Below are 21,854 nucleotides of genomic sequence, written 5' to 3' on the forward strand. Positions count from 1 at the left end.
ACATAATAAACAGAAGGAATCTCCTTGAATCCGATTTGATTTATTCCTCCAACCTAATTTGATTTAATCAGAGAAGATTCACTAATGAAGTTGACTTGATTTTGAAGTTTGAGCAAGTAAATTTGGCGCTACAAATAGGTGAGGAATCAAATTGAATATTTCCCTACAAGGCTACAATTGGAGGATCGAATTAATAATTTAGCCTAAAGAGAATAAAAGAAAAGAAAAAGTTTTGGTTATTTACGGACTCTGAGTCTCCGACCTGAGAAAAAGGTTTTAAAAAAAAAAGGACCAAAAAATTGTGTAGCACATTTATTTTGCAATGACCGGCCCTCATAAAGGGGAACAAAAAAAGGTATGTGTTCCTGCATGCATGACGCTTTTTTTCTCATTTCTAGTGAAAGGTCCAAAGACTAAAAGTTTAAAAAGCATTTATTGGTAGTGGGCCGAAGTGGGCAACAATGAATTGAGCAATTGGGTTGCTAAAAACCTCGTCCACAATTTTGTACTACGTTTGCGGGCAAATAGCACTCTGCAGTATGTACTATGTCTATCGTATGTGGATCACTCACAGATAACAAATCTGATTTCTGGGGGCTTTTTGAAACTCTCAAAATGCATTGTGTTACTGTCCCTAATCTTCTATAGGATTCAAAGGATCCATAGCCATCTATATTCTGATTAGGTAGAAGGTTAAATCAATTCAACAAGTTGCACTCAAAGGAGGGAGAGAGAGAGAGAGATTGAAATCATTGTTCAAGATATTTGACACTAACTTGACCCACCTCCTGTCCTTAATCTGGACCTCTTGTCCTTAATCTGGACCCTCCAATGGGCCTGACATGGCTCAAGTATGGCCCATGGGTCCATGGACTGAAAACTATCATGATGTTTTACTGAATTTAAGGTCCTTCTGATAAAGCCATCAAAAGAATGCCTTGGAACTCACGGACTATAGCAAAATGTTTCATATAATAGAGTTGTACCATTCACTTTTCTTTTTTCCCCTCCAATCGAGACAAAACTCAAATAAATATGGAACAAAAATCATGCAGAATTAGATAACATTTTTCCCCCCATATTCACGATGAAATAACATTATACAAATAGGGATATATGCTTTTGCTCGTAGTGTTTAACATTTGAGAAGGGCTAACTCAGTTGAGGACTCAACATAGTCCATTTGCCAATTTGGCCTTCCTAGAGTGAACTCCAGATTAAGCAATGTATTCGATGGTGACATAGAGCTAGAGTCCAACCTCTCCTTCGCGCCATCAGACGCATTAACATGGGGGGCTTCAATATTGTGTCCGTCCTCCTATATTAAAAAAAATGATAATTAATCATTATATTAATTTACAAAGAACTGAATATTTTACAAAAAGAAACAAAAATTCAACATGTTTGGTCTTGTTTTTGATGATACAAACATATATATATATATATATGCATATATATATACCTTGGTATCCTTTGCCTTGAAATCAGAATATATCAAAGCATTTTCATGACTTGATCTACTCCCACTGCTTGTCTCCATTCTGCTCACAAATTTATTGAGATAATCAAAATTAATATGTTAGGATTAAGAATGAAGACATTAGCACAAAGACAAACAAGAGAGGGAAAAAAATGCAAGGCTGTAGCAGTGCTAGGTAGTGGTTTTATTGGTAGGTGGGTAGGGATCAATATTCTACGGGCAATTAGTTGTTAATAACTTGGCAACCACAGTACTGAGAGGTTTTAACTTATTTGGAATACTGAGTTAGAAATATAAAAAAAGAATCCTCGGAATCTCAAATTGAAAACCTATGTTAACAACGAGATAGAGACCAGTTAATTTGCGAACAAAACTTTAGTACATTTCTTTAGGTTTTGTCCCTAAAGTTTCTCAATTAAATTTAATCATGCATTTGTATTTTGTATATATTGACCAGTGCCATCAATGTTATCATTTTCATTGATAATTGAATTCAAATATATGACATTTTTGACAATGCAAACACATTTTTGAATTTGATCAAACAATGTAGAGTACAATACTAATGAAATTTAAGTATTATCATGGGATAACATAAAGGTTAATCCTTATTCATCTAGAGAATACAGCATTATTACAGAGAGATAACATCTTCCTTCCATGAGATCATGCTTAATTATCAACTGATGGATCCTAATACTACTAAATCATGAGTAAAAATGCATCTAATATCAAGGTTACTCCTTGTTCATCTTCAAAAGTTAATGCTGCATTAAAACACAAAGCACTAAAGCAGTCCTCCGCATGTACGTTTTTTGTCAGTGTCCACAGCCATGGTGAAATCAAGAAAATGGCAACCAAAGATGAAACTTTAATCAACTACTCTACTCGATCAGCAAAAAGGCAGCCTAGCTATTACAGAGGTACCCTTTGTGAGCTGTGAGTTAAGAAGCAACCTTAATGTACTCTTTAGATTACAACAGCATTGAGATTTGAACCAAACCCTTGACTTTAAGGACACATTGGGATCAATAATTTCAAAATCTAACGGATATGGGATGTAGGACTTGTTAATAAGGGCGAACATTAAAATCACCCTCACTATTCCTATTGAAACCCTAGGCTTTGTTCACCAAAATCTATGACTTGAGACTCTCACTAATAAATCCTCATTATCTACACCATCAACAAAGACAGACACCTTGTTGGACCAAAAAGTCCATCCCCTAGGCGTTTGTGAGTATTCATGCATGTATATGCTTGCACCCAAAAAAAAAAAATGTGCGCAAAAATTAATGACCTATTAACACTAGTATTAACAGTAGTATTCACTATTCAAAGAGGTGAAGTTGCATGTTATAAGAAACAAGCATAGGCATTCACCTTTGGGTTTTTTCTAGTGTTGTGATTGGACTAGCCTTCTCACAAGGTAAGACTCCTTCCACATTAACAAGTCCTGGCCTTTGTTTCAATCCAATATCTGTCTGCCCCAGACCTGCAATATTCATCATAGATATAGAGCAATTGCTCTAGCTTTATCAGACACTGATCCAATAATTCACATGGGACTAAGGTCAGTCCTAGCCCAACTCACTGTGAATCAAATGATAGAGTTTCTGTCGCACTTGGATATATAATATCCAAGCTAGCTCAACAACAAAGAGAATAACAGGAAGATAAATAATGCTTGGTGGGGGTCCTTAGGTGTGGGGAAAATCCAATTACCTGATCCTTTGTCAGTGCTCTTCACTGTTCTATACATCTGCATGAACACCATGGAGAAAAAAATGAGACAATAGTCCACATTGCTAAGATTACCCTCTAGATGCCCTTTTGTCCTTACCCTTTGTTTTCACATCCCTCACTACAAATGGATTTTATCAACTTCAATATAGAAGAATATGTATGATAACTAAAGAGTGAAAAACAAATCTATGTTCAAAGAAAGGGTGATTTAACAGTACATTAACCCCACCTGCAAATGGCTCTTCACGTGAGCTAGGGTTAGATCCTTCACATTCATCAACTCTAACACAGACTTTGGTGTTGCTCCTGTTAGCAAGGGGAAAAAACAAAAAAAGTGAGCTTATTAAAATGTAAAACAAAAGATGTATAATCAACACATTTGTGCTACATAAGGAAAAAAAAAATCCTCCTAATAATCATGAGAGATAGAATAAATAGGTCCAAAAGCTATTCACCAAGAACTTGTAACTTAGTGACATTCTCCAATTCTTCTTATAAGAAGAACCGAGGTTCAAATTGCCCTCCCCACTTGTTAAAAGCAAAATAAATAAATAAAAATAAGAGTCTAGGACTTGGTCTATATTATTACTTTCATGGCCGCCGAGAAGTTCTACTGCGTGAACAAAATGGGCATGGAGGGTCGTAGTCCATCTCATTCTTGGAGCTCTGACACTTCTTTTCACACCACTAATCAATCTTGCATTTCTCTTGAACTCTCGGCCGTAGATTTGAGGTTGATGATTGTGGTGATGATGGTGCTGGTGCTGGTGATGGTGATGTTGATGATAGTTTCTTGGTAGTTGTAGAGACGGGGGACTCAAATCTGACATTTCGAACCCTAAGCTTAACGTGGGCTCAGTAAGACCAAGATTATAAGCCCCAGCTGGGTAGAAGCCGCCATTTTCATGGCTTAAATCGCTTCCACTGCTTCCAGAATCAGTGGTTGAGCTCCTATCACTGTGGATTACTGCTTTTCTTGTTATCAATCCATCATAGCTCACTTCCTTAGCTTCAAAATCTGCTGAAACTGAAGGTGGGCTGATCTGTAAGGAAAGGTCAGGTAAGGGTGATGGAGTAGTACTGCTAGTAGTTCTCATTATAGGGTTTGAGCTAAGAAACATGAGGGCTGTGGTGGAGATCTAATAGCTTAATCAAAAGACCCACTTGGGGTTCTTAAATAAACAAGGAAATGAGAGAGCTATGGAACAAATAAGGAAAAGCAAGAATTGGGATGAGAGAGAGGTAAAAAAGAAGGGTGTGAGTTGTGATTATATCATGAGTGCCTCATGATTTGCATTGGTATTAAGAGAGAGAAGAAGAGGCTAATAAGGTAGGCTTTTCAGTAGGATCCTATATACTAGGGTTGATGGAATAGCAAAATATATAGAGAGGTTAATAAGAAGAAAAAAAAAAGCAGAAACTACAAGTCAGATTAAAAATGCAGGAAAAAGAAAGAAAGAAAGCAGAGTTTTTTTTTGGGGGGGGGGGGGGAGATGAAGGCTTGAAGGAAAAGTTTGTGAAAAGGGTAAGTTGTGTATTTATGGGTGCAGAGGGATCAGAGACCTTTCCACAAAGACAGTCACACAGTAACAGAGAGAGAGAGGTCCGTTTTAATAAATACGGAATGATAAAGGAGGACCAGAAATATAATGGTGGTTTCTGAGGAGGATTGGTTGGAATTCGAGAAAACAAAAGGGGTACTGTTCTAAGGAATAATGGAATGGGAATTGAGTCACAGTCTCTCACTCTCTCTCTCTCTACATTGATGGATCGCGACCCATTTAAATTCTCCCACTCTTTTTGTATCTATCAGATTCTATTTTCATTGTTTCTCAAAAAAAAAAAAAAAAAGATTCTATTTTCATTGTTTATTTCTTATAAGCTTGTCTTGATTTGGTATATTTCTTTTTTTTTTTTTTTTTTCATTAACGAGGATTGACTAGCAGGGCTAAAATATCCCTGTTCAAAGTTTGCCCTTATTTAGTTTTTGTTCTTGTGGACGTGGCATGAATGATTGTGAAAATTTTAAGGATTTTTTATTTTGAAAATTCAACACAAACATTATGACTATGTTGCTCATGTCATGATGGCATTGTGTTAAATTGAAAATAAGAAATTTAAGGATTTTTTGTTCTTGGCTTGTTTGGGAATATAGGCTTAAGAAACAATGTTTTGGACATTATTATGAGTTTGTGACTATAGTTACACCTTCAAATAGCAAGTAGGAACAAGCCCCCGCTGTTGTGGAGTCTAATTATATTTGATCCGGTTGATTATCCAACCCAACTCGAATAATGTTGCGTGATTTTTAATGAGAGATTTTCTAAAACTTAGTCCATTGTGAATCTTGTGCGCAGAATATAGAAACCGTTTTTTTTTTTTTTTGTGATTAGAGTTTTGTCTTGTTGTTGTTTTTGAGAGGGTAAAAACACTGTAGTCGTACTCTGTATTTTTTTCTGATAATAGTAAAATCCCTACAACTCTGTGGACATAAGCAAATTGTCGAATCACATAAATATTGTCTTGTGCGTGTAATTATTTTTCTTTGGCTTGTGTTTTCACTATTTTTGTTTCTCATAGGTTAAGAATTTCGGGTTAATTTCCTACACCCACCACTCAAGAAAATTTATAAAAAAAAAATGGTTGAAAAAGATTAAGAACTTAAATATCGATTTTGTGGATAAATTATTTAAATGTGACATATATATGGCCATTAATGATTTTGTTTAAAATCTAAATTCGGAAAACGAACTTGGTATCATTTTTTATTATTTTGAATTATTCTAGTCAAGAAAAAGACCATTATATGTGTGATTTTTTTTTTTGGGGGGCCGGGGGGCGGGGGTGGTTCTTGAGGCATAATGTAAATGACTAAGGGTACGTTCGGTAGACTGAATGGAGATTACAACAGGAATTGTAATCTTTATTATTAGTAATAAAATGTGTTGTAATGTAATAACTAAACATATTCATTAGTTTGGTTATGAGTTATAACATCAGAATGAAATTTAACATTTATTTTTGGAAATATCTTACTCATACAATTATATTTTCTTAAAAATTGTTATTTTTAAATTTAAGAAAGATATTTTTTATTTTTTATGATTTTTTATTTTTATAATTATTAGATGTATATGGAAGGTTTGTTTATTTGGAAATATATTAAGTTTTAAAATTAATGCACTTACTAAGGAATAACTAATACAACATTTTAAAGAGGAATAATTATTCCTCATTTTGAAGAATAACTATTCATAAGGAATGACTATTCCTTGTAATAAAAACGTAACCAAACTAAAGAATAGCTAAATCATAAGAATAACTATTACATTACATACCTATTACAATCTACCAAACATGCCTTTAATAAAATCTAATTTCCCTTATTATTAAACCCTAAATAATTTCCTAATGATCACCAGAAAAAGAGCCCTCCATATCTTGGGATTCAGTCCAACCCTATAACTCAAGCTAAACCGACCATTGCCAGCCCTAGCTAGGGTATATAGTTTCTCTCCATTGACATGAGCAGAAGCCAGTGTTAACTGGTCTAAAGTCTTTGGTGCACGCAGCAAATTGCCAATAAATATCGAGCTGTACACGTGCGAACCTTATTTAACAAAAACAAAATCAGCAAAATAAAAATGGCCTCGTGAGAATTAAGGAGAGGAAGGAATATCCGAATATATATATATATATATATATATGGACTAATAGAAAAGAAGTAGTGTCAGAGAGGCTGGGGTGTCCGGCGACACCAGGGTCGCAGCCCCACATGCCATTCTCGATGACCCACTTCTCATTTTAATGTATAGACCTACGCGTTTTCCTACTCTCGTGCCACCCTATTGAGTGTTTACTGTGCTTAGTTTACTAGTCTCTTACCATCACCCCCTACCACTCAACCTACCGTCAAAGTCTTCTGTAATAATTGAGAGCCAAAAAAGTTTGCTTTCTTCTTTCATTTTTTTACTAGAAAAACTGGAATAAGAGTGGTTACAAGTAGAACTTTGTTTAAGTATGAGATCCCTTGATATGTGTGTTTCTTATTTGAATAAATCCAGTGGTATCTCATTGATCACTAATATAACAATAAAAAAAATAATGAATAGTTTTAGGAAAGTACTTATATACTCAATTTTATAATTTGTTGATTTGTGCAATTACGTCTAATATACACTTTTTGCTCACTATATATTGATTATATGAATCTATCACTTTTTATTAACTACTCACAATCACACAAGTTAACAAACTGTGACAAATGAGTGACAAATAATTGTGTCTGCAAGTAAATTGATCAAAATTTAATGTGCAACCCTATAAAAAATATACAACTTTGTTAAAGATGGAAGACAAGCCTTCCATTAACTACGATTACAACTTATCATATAAATTATTTGATTATTGTATTTCATATGATAATATCATTATTTGAAATAGATCAGTTTCATCGTTTAGATTAAATTTATAAATATATAAAGTGACACGTTACTTAGAATTCTGAAATACATGACACTGCCCAAATGGTTAAAAATGTAGGAAATAAACTCTCTCAATATGAAACTAAAAATAGAGAATCTCGTTCCAAGTTGAGTGTATAAGTTTAATGCCACAATTGAGCTTTGCCTTTAACATAATGGCATAAAAACCCAACCCAAAAATCATGTATAGTTGGCGCGTGAGGTAGAATGATGGTGAAACATGCAGGTGGGTATAGTAGTAGAGTGAAGTATAAAAACTTCTTAAGGTTTCAATTGAAACTTGAAAGGCTAGCTAGTGTTTGTCTAATCTATAATCAATCTCTCTCCCTTCCCCAATATTCCCTCTTCCGTGTCCAATTATTCCTTTGGCTACATCCATCTGTCGAGCCCCACCCGCGCGTGCATGGGAACTCACGAAGCGATCGAAAGACCATATTCCACGGCGTCAACATGGGGTTCCCATCACGTGACTTATAGACGTGACCTTGTCTAGGTGATAGGCTCTTCTTTGTTCTCTTCCTTTGTTTCTTACCTATTCTCTCCATCTCTCCCGTTTAATATGCTGCATATTCTGTGTTTTGTTTACTTGTATATTTTATACATATATGCTCGAAAACCCATGCTCCTTTTGCCTAAACTTTTTATTCCATTTGTTTATATTTGCTGATTACAGTAACAACAAGATGACTAGAAAACGTTAATCATTTGTTAATACTTTCCGAAGCTGCGGTCAGCGCCTGATGCGCTCTAGATTCTCCGGGAAATGAAACTTTTCTAACTTTTTCTATCTACTTTACACTAAATTATTAGTGTTAATTAATTCTCTCTCTCTCTTTCTCTGTGTATCACTCTTTTTTTCTTTGGTTGGATTGTTGAATACTAATAAAGTTTTGCAAGAGTGGGTATTATCCGGTCAACATGTCTCTGTATGGTTCGCTACTTGCAAAAGTTGTCAAAACTTTAGGGCTATATTCCATTATTCCATGTGTTTGTCCTATAAGACCATTTCACAGTTCCTACTCTCTTTCCTATTTTGGATCTCATATACCCATTAGTTTGTTTTTTTTTTTTTTTCTTACTCTTTTATTTTCTGATGGAAAAAAAAATATTTGGTGACGAAATATTTCATCACTGAAAGTAAGGTTTAGTGACGAAAACATTAGGTGACAAAAAACTTTTGTCACCTATCATTTTTTATTGGTGACGAAAAAATTTCGTCACCTATCTTTTCTTTTTTGGTGATGAAACATTTTCGTCACCAATACATAAGGTGACGGAGCTTAGGTGACGAATGTTTTTTCGTCATCATTTCGTCACCATATGTATTTGTGACGAAATAAGGACATATTGTGACGAAATGTTTTTATCACTATAGCCCACTTTTGTTGTAGTGAAATATCGAGCTGTACACGTGCGAACCTTATTTAACAAAAACAAAATCAGCAAAATAAAAATGGCCTCGTGAGAATTAAGGAGAGGAAGGAATATCCGAATATATATATATATATATATATATGGACTAATAGAAAAGAAGTAGTGTCAGAGAGGCTGGGGTGTCCGGCGACACCAGGGTCGCAGCCCCACATGCCATTCTCGATGACCCACTTCTCATTTTAATGTATAGACCTACGCGTTTTCCTACTCTCGTGCCACCCTATTGAGTGTTTACTGTGCTTAGTTTACTAGTCTCTTACCATCACCCCCTACCACTCAACCTACCGTCAAAGTCTTCTGTAATAATTGAGAGCCAAAAAAGTTTGCTTTCTTCTTTCATTTTTTTACTAGAAAAACTGGAATAAGAGTGGTTACAAGTAGAACTTTGTTTAAGTATGAGATCCCTTGATATGTGTGTTTCTTATTTGAATAAATCCAGTGGTATCTCATTGATCACTAATATAACAATAAAAAAAATAATGAATAGTTTTAGGAAAGTACTTATATACTCAATTTTATAATTTGTTGATTTGTGCAATTACGTCTAATATACACTTTTTGCTCACTATATATTGATTATATGAATCTATCACTTTTTATTAACTACTCACAATCACACAAGTTAACAAACTGTGACAAATGAGTGACAAATAATTGTGTCTGCAAGTAAATTGATCAAAATTTAATGTGCAACCCTATAAAAAATATACAACTTTGTTAAAGATGGAAGACAAGCCTTCCATTAACTACGATTACAACTTATCATATAAATTATTTGATTATTGTATTTCATATGATAATATCATTATTTGAAATAGATCAGTTTCATCGTTTAGATTAAATTTATAAATATATAAAGTGACACGTTACTTAGAATTCTGAAATACATGACACTGCCCAAATGGTTAAAAATGTAGGAAATAAACTCTCTCAATATGAAACTAAAAATAGAGAATCTCGTTCCAAGTTGAGTGTATAAGTTTAATGCCACAATTGAGCTTTGCCTTTAACATAATGGCATAAAAACCCAACCCAAAAATCATGTATAGTTGGCGCGTGAGGTAGAATGATGGTGAAACATGCAGGTGGGTATAGTAGTAGAGTGAAGTATAAAAACTTCTTAAGGTTTCAATTGAAACTTGAAAGGCTAGCTAGTGTTTGTCTAATCTATAATCAATCTCTCTCCCTTCCCCAATATTCCCTCTTCCGTGTCCAATTATTCCTTTGGCTACATCCATCTGTCGAGCCCCACCCGCGCGTGCATGGGAACTCACGAAGCGATCGAAAGACCATATTCCACGGCGTCAACATGGGGTTCCCATCACGTGACTTATAGACGTGACCTTGTCTAGGTGATAGGCTCTTCTTTGTTCTCTTCCTTTGTTTCTTACCTATTCTCTCCATCTCTCCCGTTTAATATGCTGCATATTCTGTGTTTTGTTTACTTGTATATTTTATACATATATGCTCGAAAACCCATGCTCCTTTTGCCTAAACTTTTTATTCCATTTGTTTATATTTGCTGATTACAGTAACAACAAGATGACTAGAAAACGTTAATCATTTGTTAATACTTTCCGAAGCTGCGGTCAGCGCCTGATGCGCTCTAGATTCTCCGGGAAATGAAACTTTTCTAACTTTTTCTATCTACTTTACACTAAATTATTAGTGTTAATTAATTCTCTCTCTCTCTTTCTCTGTGTATCACTCTTTTTTTCTTTGGTTGGATTGTTGAATACTAATAAAGTTTTGCAAGAGTGGGTATTATCCGGTCAACATGTCTCTGTATGGTTCGCTACTTGCAAAAGTTGTCAAAACTTTAGGGCTATATTCCATTATTCCATGTGTTTGTCCTATAAGACCATTTCACAGTTCCTACTCTCTTTCCTATTTTGGATCTCATATACCCATTAGTTTGTTTTTTTTTTTTTTTCTTACTCTTTTATTTTCTGACAACAAGGACCTCGATCCTTTGGTTTCTCATTGAAGCTATCTCTTGCGTGTTATTGTCATTAGGAATCTTTATTTTCTTCATTCTTAACTTATTACATATATATACATATACCTTAATCACCGTTTGCTTTTTTCTTCAAATTCGAGATATGATACACATGCCAAAGATCTCATCATTGCCTAACCACACTCTTGACTATATTTCAAAGGGTAAATTCGGATTTGACTTATCAATAGGAGAATTCCACGGTGCATACTTCTTTTTTTTTTTTTTTTTACTTATTATACATACCTAATTAACCTAAATCATTAGATAAGATATTGTCTTATTTCATATATGAACTTGATTATGTAATGTACACATGGTAATAATAGCATTTCAATTTTTTTTGGGCTAATATGAGTGTCCATAACTCTTTAAAATCCTAGCTATATATTCTTCTGTGTGTATAATTTTCTTATCCCACACATATCAGGTAATTAAAAAGAAGAAATCCATAGTGTGCTACAAGACTTGAACCTAGTATCTCATGGATTAATACATGACGTGCATTAGACCATCCCCTTGAATTGACATGTCAAAATTATTGATAATGTAGTAAAACTATATGTGTGTACATCATGTGAGTAAATTCATTAACCTTCAACAAAAATACTAACAGAAGTTTTGATTTGTCATAAATCTAAAATTCAAAAGTCTAATTGCTCAAGTCGAATGTGCAAGAATCAGATTGACAATCATGTCAAAGTTCATGGGTGGTACTCTTTATCAAAATTTTCCAACAGATACATTCATGATTTAAATCTCCCCTCCCCTCACTATCGAATTTGTAAACAATTAAAAATCCCTTATCCTTGCATTCATTCCTAGTTTAGTTTAGTTAACACAAGAATAGACCTATTCAGTGTTGTAAATCACCTAATTAATTAATTGTACTATTGTAGTTTTAGATTAGACTCCTCCATCTCAATCATTAAGTACTTAAGTAGAGTGGAGTTACCAATATCTTTAATATTTAAACAAACATTAGATAGCACAACTTTAGTATATATTGAAATTATTGATGATGTGGTAAAATCATTAGTTAATTGTGAATTCCATAATAAGAGAAAACGTTTCAAACCTCTCTTTTTTATGCAAGATTTTCTTTTCTGCCTGTCCTCTCTTTTTGGTTGGAACGTGGCTTTGATTAATTTCTTAGAAAGGAAATATTAAAATGGAGCTCAAAAGAAAAAAATTAGGCCAAAAAAAAAGAAAAGAAAAATTGGGAAGAAATGGATAGGTACAGAGGTTGAAAAAGGAGGGTATCCTCAACCCCCCAAAAAAAAAAAAAAAAAAGAGAGAGAGAGAGAGAGAGAGAAAAAAAAGAAAAGAAAAGGGAGAAGGTGAAAAAAATGAAGATTTAAATTCCTTGTGGTAGTGGATAAGACAAAAATGGAGTTGGAGAAAGGGAAATGAGGGCTTCATAATTAAATCTTGGTGTTCCCAATCTAAGAAAGTCAATGATCCTAATAGAATATATTTGTTTTATTGTTTATTTATTTTGAGAAATATTTAATTTATTGAAAACTTGACAAAATCAAAATCATTTATTTCACATATAATATAAGTTCGCTTTTAGTTTTCATTTTGACATTTTATTTATTTATTAATTGCCTCAAAGATATAAGTTTTATCCAAATTGTGTGAATAGGAATAGATGATTTCAAATCACAAGATTTTAAAATTTCCCACGTTTTACTAAAAGAACCCCACCCGTCCATACTTAAATCTGCAAGACTTATTAATAAAATCTGAAGGTTTTACTCCTCTAGTTTGAATTCTTTCATGTAAGAAAACATATAATTTCTTAAATTAAATTAAACTAATTACTCATTTTTTATGCATATATATCCTTGTGATGAGTGAGCGGAAAAGCAAAAACTAAAAAGACACTAGTTTGCTGGTTTGACATATAAGATGAGTCCAGCCTACGTGACCATAAGCTAGCAATTTTTTTTCTTTTTCTTTTTCTTTTTTTTTTGGTTTTTGGCCTAGCTAATCGGAAGAATATTAGCTTCTTCATGGTTATTCGTGAGATTAGGATACAGCCATACAAGCATGTGTTGCTTTGAAATTCGAAACTCAACTTCTCCACCCTCATCACCCTCTCCCTTTGAGTATCAATAAAAAGACAAAAAAAGAAAGAAAGAAAGAAAGTTATCACCGAAATCAACGCCGTTTAGGCTCAAGTGCACCGCGACATTACATCATTTATATTCTACTGGGAATAAATTTTGGTCACTATTCCCAGGCAAAATTTCGTCATGTCTTGTGTAGTATGTATTGACTATTTTTATCTTCTCAAGACCCTATAATAAATAATGGTCCTGAGATTTGAGAGCAATGTAAGACCAAGGCTTAATGATAGTGATTTGCTAACAATCATATTGTGATAATAATGAATTCATGTGGAAAAAAAACATGGATACATAGAACTAACTTCAAAATTTTCAACAGCTTTATAAAGATGTCCATCACTTTTTCTGGAGAAACATAGTTGACAGCAACATTTAATCAATAAAGAAGTGGGTTCACTGCTTCACAGTTCACCCACACACCACCAGAGCCCACCTAGCTCAGCAGCTGGAGCAAGCTTGATTGCAAAGTGGCTATAGTGAAACCAATAAATTTAGGAGGATATGTACAACAAAAATTATTAATTTTGGCAATTACTAACATGTCCTTTCATAATTTGCACATAATAAAACTAATATTAATGATGTAAAATAGGAGAGTGACGCTACTCTTATCATTCATTAACGCCTTAGTAAGTGGTGAAAAAAGTTATGTTCATTAACACTTTGGTGCATAATAAATTATCTTTCTCACTATAATTAATTTAAAAAATAAGTGTTTTTTAATTAGCTCTTTACTAAGAATTAGTAAAAATAGAGCTGTACCCAATTTTTTTTTTTTTTATGAAACAGTAATTTAATTAACAGTGAAATAAATAGAACAATCTGTACAAAGACCAAAGGTCACATTCCTAACTAATACAAATTCCTTGTCCCACTACAAGGCAATAAGTAAAATAACTATTTAAAAAAAAGGCTAATTCTAACTGATATAGGTCAGATCATAAGCAAAGTAGCAAATCTCACATAATTAATTTTTGATTTAGAAACAAATCTCAAAGCTTGTCACTTTCAAGATTCAACGCTTTTCTACTGTCGGACACCACTAGCAATAGACATCCTATTCGGCAAAACCCCTTTGCCGTTTGCTTTTCGTCAATTAATGCCCACATGGCTAGGGAATTAATGAAATATAAACTAAAATTAAATTATATAATGTTCTCAGGCTGACTTTTGGCAATTTGTTTATTCCTTTTTTTTTTTTTTGTGCTATATATAATTCACTTTGAGGAGTACAACACAAGTTGAAAACAAAATTTAAATGTGCATAGACACAAATAGCGTACTAAAGAAGTCTTGGACTTTTATGTATCCTTCTTATTAGTAGGAAGAAGAATGTTCTAGTTGCAAATTAAGGTCAGGTCCACGTAAGATCACTATAGCTTGTTAAGGACTTTATTCTTTTCTTTTGAACAAAATAGGGCAAGGGCCATGACGGTTGATTCCGGCTAAGGGTAGTGACGGTCATAGATCCGGTGACCGCAATACGAATCTAGGTCATTTGGCAACAAGGAGAGGCAGAGATTTATTAGACTTGGACGGAGATATTGTCGGAAATGGGAATTTTCAAAAAAAAAAAGGTCCGACGAGTCGAGTGTGTCAAACCCTATGCAGAAACTTGACACATAGAGATCTATTAGCCAAGGATACACAAAACTTGAATTTTATGTATCCTTCTTATTTGTTGGAAGAAGAATGTTTTAATTTTTATTAAAACTGTTAATATTATTATCATTATAGTTACTAATATCTTATATATTAGTATTATAATTTATAGGAAAAAATTAAATAATTTATTAAAAATGAAAAGTTTCATGAATTACTTAATATTTAATTTAATTAATTATTCAATTACTTTAATTTTCTTAAAATGTTTCATTTTCGTTTTTATAATGTAAGATTGCTAATATAGGCATAGAACATCCAAAATAATGTCACTCTGGCCAAGACATACCTTTATTTTGTTTTAAGTTATAGTATTTTGACTTTTATCCTAAGGATTTTCATTCACTTTTGTAAAAATTCATAATAAGGATATGACTACATTTATGTTAAGGATTGTGAGTTAGCAAACAAGTTGACATCTTGACGGCACATTGCCATAATTTTTAAAATAGTTATAGATTGACACCAAGATGCTAATTAGACTCATTAACATCTTTACCACATGAAACTATTAGACCTTGCTAAGAGCCTTATAACTCAACTGGTATCTCATGGTTTTCTAATAAAGACGTTTGTGTATAGGACGTAAGACTAATTTGAAAAATCAAATTTTATGTGTATAGACACATGAATGTTAATCATTTTATGAGTTTAAGAAAAATGAGATAACTTATACTTGAGTTTTATCTAATTTTTGAAAATTAGTATATGATAACTATAAATAAATTATTAATTTCAATGAAAAAATGATAAAGTTTTCCTCCAAATTGATTTGGAGAAATCTTTTCTGACCAATACGTGGTGATTCATATAGTCATCTCTGCATATTAAATCACATATAAGGTTACTAAAAATATACGTGGATGATCATTTGAATCACCACATAATGGATTAAAGAATTTTACTCCAAATTATAACTAGTTTGAAAGTATTCCATATCTATATGGAAATATTATTGAGCAACTTGTTTATATATACTGAATATGTTATCTATTTTTGAGTTTTCTAATATTGAAGCTCTATATGGTATAGACATAGTATAATTTTATTGTCCAATTGATCTCAGTATTTTTATCATTAATGTGTATGCATTGTGGGTGTGCATAATGTGTCCCTACATATGTCTATGTATATGAAAACGTGTACGTACGTTACCTACAAATTTTATCCCCTTTAATCAAAATTTGACTAAGCCACTGGGGTGTCCCTATCTGCCCCTCTTTCTCCTAGGGGTAAAAAAGTGAGCCAGAAGATTACCAATTGCCATTGACCAAGGCTTGTCAAAAAGTCCCATTAAATTTCACAGAAGGCCCACAAGATTGGCACATAATTCTTTCTACATTAATGGAGACTTGAAATGTATATATCACTATCCTTTCATGCGAGTAATAAAGCACGAGTTGGTAAAACTTTTCAAGAATTTCAAGCCCTTTGTCGTTCGTATTTCGGTTTCAATCACAGTCACAATGGAATTTAGGTGCCATGAAGCTGATGGATGAATTTGTAACATATCAACCAAAGTAGTCCTATCTCTTTTTCTCTCTACCATAACATTCATGTTTTTCAAACCTTTTCTTTTATATTTTCTTTTGGGTATTTTTATTTTCTTTGGAATCTAAATAATATGGTACAGAATGATTCTTATCTCTTAAGAACTGAAAGTAAAGAGCTCTAGGAATAATTTTTGGACTGGGGGATGAGATCATATTCATGAGAATGAACAGACAGAGAGAGTGGACAAGGCCTACTATTCTAAACCAGGTCTGAGAAAACGTTTTCCAATAGGACAAAGAAAAAAATGGTTTATATGTTTAGGCCTGGGAATTGCATAAAATGCTGAGTTTGAGGTCCTCTTCTTCTTTCTTTTTTTTCTTTGTTGCTGTATAACAAGGTTCGACTATTCCTTTGTCAAGGGACCCACAGAGAGGCAGATCATCATGTGGGTGTGGCCAGAAACCAGTTCTCGTTGGGTTTTTCAGAATGGCCACTGAAATCTGGCCCGTTCATTTTTGGTCTCCAGAGCTGCCCACCTGACCCAGTTGCCAATTATCTTCGATGCATTGAACATGAGAAAGATAGAAAGGTGAAAACTTTATCACCATGGAGGTGGTGAGGGTTTTACCAATATAATTTTTAGCAATGGCATCTCTATATATTTTGTCGTATCAAATTGTTATTCATGCTAAAAATCTTATAACTTAACTAATCAGTACTTCTTGCTCATCACAAAACATTTACGGTTCAAATTATAATTTATTATTCTTGTGAGAATTTGTACTTAGAACATATTTTTATATATGTCATGAAGTTAACAATTATGAAAAAAAAAAGTTATAAAAAATTGGTTTTGTTAGATTTATTGTTAATTGTCATGTTTATCAGTTTATCTTCAAAAAGTACTCAACAAGTTCTTTAGAGGAAATAAAAAAGGTTCTCAATGAAGCATTTCATTTTCTTTCTTTTTCACTCCAACCCTTTCGTTTTCGTTCAATTTTCTTACCATTTCCCTAAGCTCCAAACCTGGCATATGTCAATGATCTTCTGGTAGTCCAATACTTTATTAGGTACACCAATTACAGAGTTTTGTAGATAGCTTTTTCGTTCGAAAAAATTGTTGCTTTGGTAATTATAGAATCCCATCCCCATCGCTTTCATACTCACGTCCCCTCCTACTTTTCTTTTTCATTACAAATTTTTTATTTTTTATTTTTCATTTTTCCTTTCCTTTTCTATTGCCCGGAGAAAGTGCCTTTAAAAATACTCGTGAAGCTGTCTCTCTATCATTTTCCCACTGTCGTTGCATGGACCACACGAGGTACAGTTTTTATATGTTTAAAAAAATTTATTTGGTGCATTGCCTATGTTTTTCATTTCCTCCATTTGAATCATTCTAACAGTGCCATAAATAAAGAATGCCACTTTCATATGCTGTCAATTGTCTTGCTCCTCATCAATAATATATAAGAAAAAAAAAACTAAACTTTAAAATTGTCAACATCAAACAAAATAATTCCTCAGGATGTCTGTGGGTTTGAAATTTGAACTTGGTTCTATATAAATTCACCGATAACTAGACAATTAAGCATCATGTTTAAATTATTCAAACACTTCTAGTAGCAATGTTCTAGTTCTAACATTTGCAAATAAATATTATTCTTGAAACAAATACATTTGAAAAGAACAAAAATTGTTGTTAACGTTCTAATTGTGTGCCAACAATAATGAAATGACATAAAGAGTTGAAAGTAGGCCCAAAAAAAAATAAAAATAAACGTCGTTTCTGTTTGCCGTTGTATGTGACTTTGCAAGAGCACTATCCTAGAATTAAGAATTAAGCAAAGTAGAATAATGTTTTTGAAGAAGCAAAACAAGCTAAAAATATGGTTATCTTCTTGTTGTACTTGTTGAAATATCACACCCACTTGGATTCTCTATGATATGGTCAATGCAAGGAATGTATTTTTTTTTTTTTACCTGTCATTTCAATTGTGGGGAGATTAATAATTAGAAAAATACAACTAGAATAGTAGAATCTCTCAAAATGGGAAATGGAAGACACATGACTATATCAGATTCTTAAGTACTCCACCCATATAAAAAAAATGAAAAAAAAAGAAAAGAAAAAGAAAAAAGAAAAAGTCAGATCAAGTAGAATTCATCCAAATGTAGCCTGGAAGGAGTGTCACAGGGTCACAGGCACAACAGCACTCGAGCCAAAATAGAATAAATATAGATCATGTGAGGCCAGGGAGAATAGATCCCTAGTCAATGATATCAATGATTTAAACAAAGATGGAGAACTTGGGGCACATAAGATGGTCCAGGAGTATAATTGCTGGTTATTTTGAGTGCGAAATTGGTCATATCATTGCTGCACAGATGGTTAAGCTACAAAGTCCCTAGCTAGATCCTATTAATTATCTCATACACACTACAAAAAAAAGGGGCTATAGCCGCATTTGAAAAACGCAGCTATAGACCCTAAAAACGCAGCTATAGCCTATAGCTGCGTTTTTATAGCCGCGTTTTGTTGAAATATCACACCCACTTGGATTCTCTATGATATGGTCAATGCAAGGAATGTATTTTTTTTTTTTTACCTGTCATTTCAATTGTGGGGAGATTAATAATTAGAAAAATACAACTAGAATAGTAGAATCTCTCAAAATGGGAAATGGAAGACACATGACTATATCAGATTCTTAAGTACTCCACCCATATAAAAAAAATGAAAAAAAAAGAAAAGAAAAAGAAAAAAGAAAAAGTCAGATCAAGTAGAATTCATCCAAATGTAGCCTGGAAGGAGTGTCACAGGGTCACAGGCACAACAGCACTCGAGCCAAAATAGAATAAATATAGATCATGTGAGGCCAGGGAGAATAGATCCCTAGTCAATGATATCAATGATTTAAACAAAGATGGAGAACTTGGGGCACATAAGATGGTCCAGGAGTATAATTGCTGGTTATTTTGAGTGCGAAATTGGTCATATCATTGCTGCACAGATGGTTAAGCTACAAAGTCCCTAGCTAGATCCTATTAATTATCTCATACATTTTGAATATATGCACTTCACATGTGAAAAAGGAGGATACTGATATATGAAATACATCCACATTGAAAACACACATCCTCCTTTTTCTTTTTCTTTTTTTTCTTGTTTTTGTTCAAAGATAAGTATGTGATACGGATAATCTTTCTCTGTTCATAAATAAAGAATTTAAGATCAATCACAAACTTTTGTGTCACAACTTTGATGAGACAGATAATAAATAGTAGGTCAATTTGCCACAAAGAATAAGTATGGGAAATGGTGTGATAAATGTTATGAATCTTATGATCCTAGATTAACTCATTCATAAATCTGCCAACTTGGATGGACGGAATTCGATCTAAAGTGTTTGATGGATAGCAATGCAGAATGCTTGTGTGTGTGTGGGTGTATTTTTGACTGGTCAAGTTTGGAATTCTATACCTGGGCCATGATAAAAGAGAAGTCCTAGTATTTTTATGATTCTGTTCCCCTTTTTTGGGTCCAACCCAAGCTTTTTCAATTGGTCTCTCTCAACACCAATTATTTTAACCGGTCACCAATCATCATGTATAAATTCACTCTTTCAATTGTTAGGCTGAGGCCCAAATCTAAACTAGAGGCCATTCCTTTGTTTAAGCTGGGCCTAGACTGACCTCAACTGATTTTCTATTGGGCCTAATTCAAAATCATCAAACCAGATCGTGTGGACTCCAAGTCCACCATCCCTCCGTTTTTGCAGAGTATTAAATTTCGTCAATTATCAAACAACTAGGCCTTATTTTATTTTATACAGGATGACCTCACTAACACACTACAGGCTTGTTTTTGGTAACCCATAGCCATTGGGTCTAGTGATTCTCGATGGCTCATAAGACCCATGAGTTTTTGGGTTCAAATTTTCTAACTAGTATATTGGGACCATTCTGAAAGGATTTAGAGGGGTATGTACTAGGAAATACAAAGTTACGCACACATGAAGAAATGTTCAAACTCTCAAAGAACTCTAAAAAGTCATATTAAAACTCTAAATACTATGTCTAACCAAATTTTGATACGCACTACTTTAATTCACCTTTTTTTTTTTTAATTATTATCATTTTCACATATTTATTTTTTTGTTCATATATTTTCTCTTTTTACCCATGTTTTCATCTCTTTCTTTTGTATTTGGGAAAACAACATCATTTTGTTGTACTCTCTTTAATATAAAGTGGAATTTAAAAAAAAAAAAAAAAAACATTCATAGCAAAACAATACTTCATGTTGCTATACTTTCTCCAATTATGAAGAGAAAAAAAAATTACTTCTTTTAATAATTCAAAAGTTGGAGAATGAGACTATCTCCTTTAGAAATATCAAATGTAAGAATCAGTTTTGGGTCCCTAACTCAAAAGATGAACTTAGGTTCAAAAATCTTAATATGATGAATTTGTAGAGAGTGAGTTGGAAAACTGAACTTTAATGAGTTGGACAACAAGTAAAGTGAATTCAGATGACAAGAAAATGAAGATGGACTAGTTTAATCTAAGAAAATTGTCCTCAGTATAATCCGAGGATATCAATTCTTATATATTTCTTTCAAGTTTGATTACAAATTCAGTTCTTAATTGCTACAGTCTTTTTCTCTTAATTTCTCTATCATTTTCTCCCAGAGCCTCCTCTCTATTTTATACTATCCTCCTCTCTTTATCTCTGCCCTTCATGTGTAAATTAGATTGTTGTCCTGATCCCTGTCCCATCAACCCTTTCTTGAAATTTTTGAGAAGTAGTTGTAAGACTAAAAACTACTGTTCAAGTATCACTTCCTCATTAATGCGGCCATAGAGTTAGCTACAAAGCATTTAATGCGGTGGTAGCAACTTTCCCTTAGATATTTTTCAGCTCCCATTTGTCTTGTATGTTCACAATGCATATCCTTATCAACAAAACTTCCTAGAACGTCATTCTGGATGACAAAACACACTTTTTGACCTCCAACTCGTTACCTGAGGAAATACTCCTCCTCAGCACACTTCCCCCCTCATTTACAGTCATAGCTTGCTCGTAAAGTTCATTTGCCTTACTGTTGATCTACCCTTGGACTACTGAGCCTCCTCGACCAAGCCCAAAGCCCAACATATATTTTTGGGCCCCTTGTCCCTCCATTAGAATATATCAATCAAGTTACAAAACTCTTGAAAAAAAAAAATCACTCATAACTCGTAGCAAAACAATGCTATTTTAGCATAATAAATGTCAATCAAACAATATTTTCCCCTTAAAATAACTTATTAAAAATCAAAAGTTGAGGTTTAATTTTCAAGAGAGCTTCTTTTTTTTTTCTTCTTTTTTTTTTAATTTTAAATAATAATAACTTATTATTATTATTATTATTATTATT

At 33.2% G+C, this 21,854-nt stretch overlaps 1 protein-coding gene across 1 annotated transcript; it reads right to left on the minus strand.

The window, feature by feature from the left end:
• Nucleotides 1-650: 650 nt before the first annotated feature.
• LOC112025770 (probable transcription factor KAN4) lies at nt 651-4,986 on the minus strand. The gene is made up of 6 exons (XM_024058455.2): nt 3,816-4,986; nt 3,456-3,532; nt 3,206-3,242; nt 2,864-2,975; nt 1,463-1,541; nt 651-1,318 (listed from the first exon to the last, which is right to left on the minus strand). Exons 1-6 carry the CDS (start codon nt 4,345-4,347, stop codon nt 1,136-1,138), a joined length of 1,020 nt encoding a protein of 339 aa, XP_023914223.1. The 5' UTR covers nt 4,348-4,986; the 3' UTR covers nt 651-1,135.
• Between the last annotated feature and the right edge of the window lie 16,868 nt (nt 4,987-21,854).

This window comes from Quercus suber, unplaced genomic scaffold (genome assembly GCF_002906115.3).
Source record: "Quercus suber isolate HL8 unplaced genomic scaffold, Cork oak 2.0 scaffold_455, whole genome shotgun sequence".
Lineage (NCBI taxonomy): Eukaryota > Viridiplantae > Streptophyta > Magnoliopsida > Fagales > Fagaceae > Quercus > Quercus suber.

What these genes read in the sequence shown, in the direction of transcription:
- LOC112025770 (XM_024058455.2), bottom strand. Translation starts at nt 4,347, where the DNA reads ATGTTTCTTAGCTCAAACCCTATAATGAGAACTACTAGCAGTACTACT. An exon ending in ACTTCTCGGCGGCCATGAAA is followed by an intron (nt 3,533 to 3,815) that starts GTAATAATATAG and finishes CCTTGCTAACAG; the next exon opens with GAGCAACACCAAAGTCTGTG. An exon ending in ACACTAGAAAAAACCCAAAG is followed by an intron (nt 1,542 to 2,863) that starts GTGAATGCCTAT and finishes ATTTGTGAGCAG; the next exon opens with AATGGAGACAAGCAGTGGGA.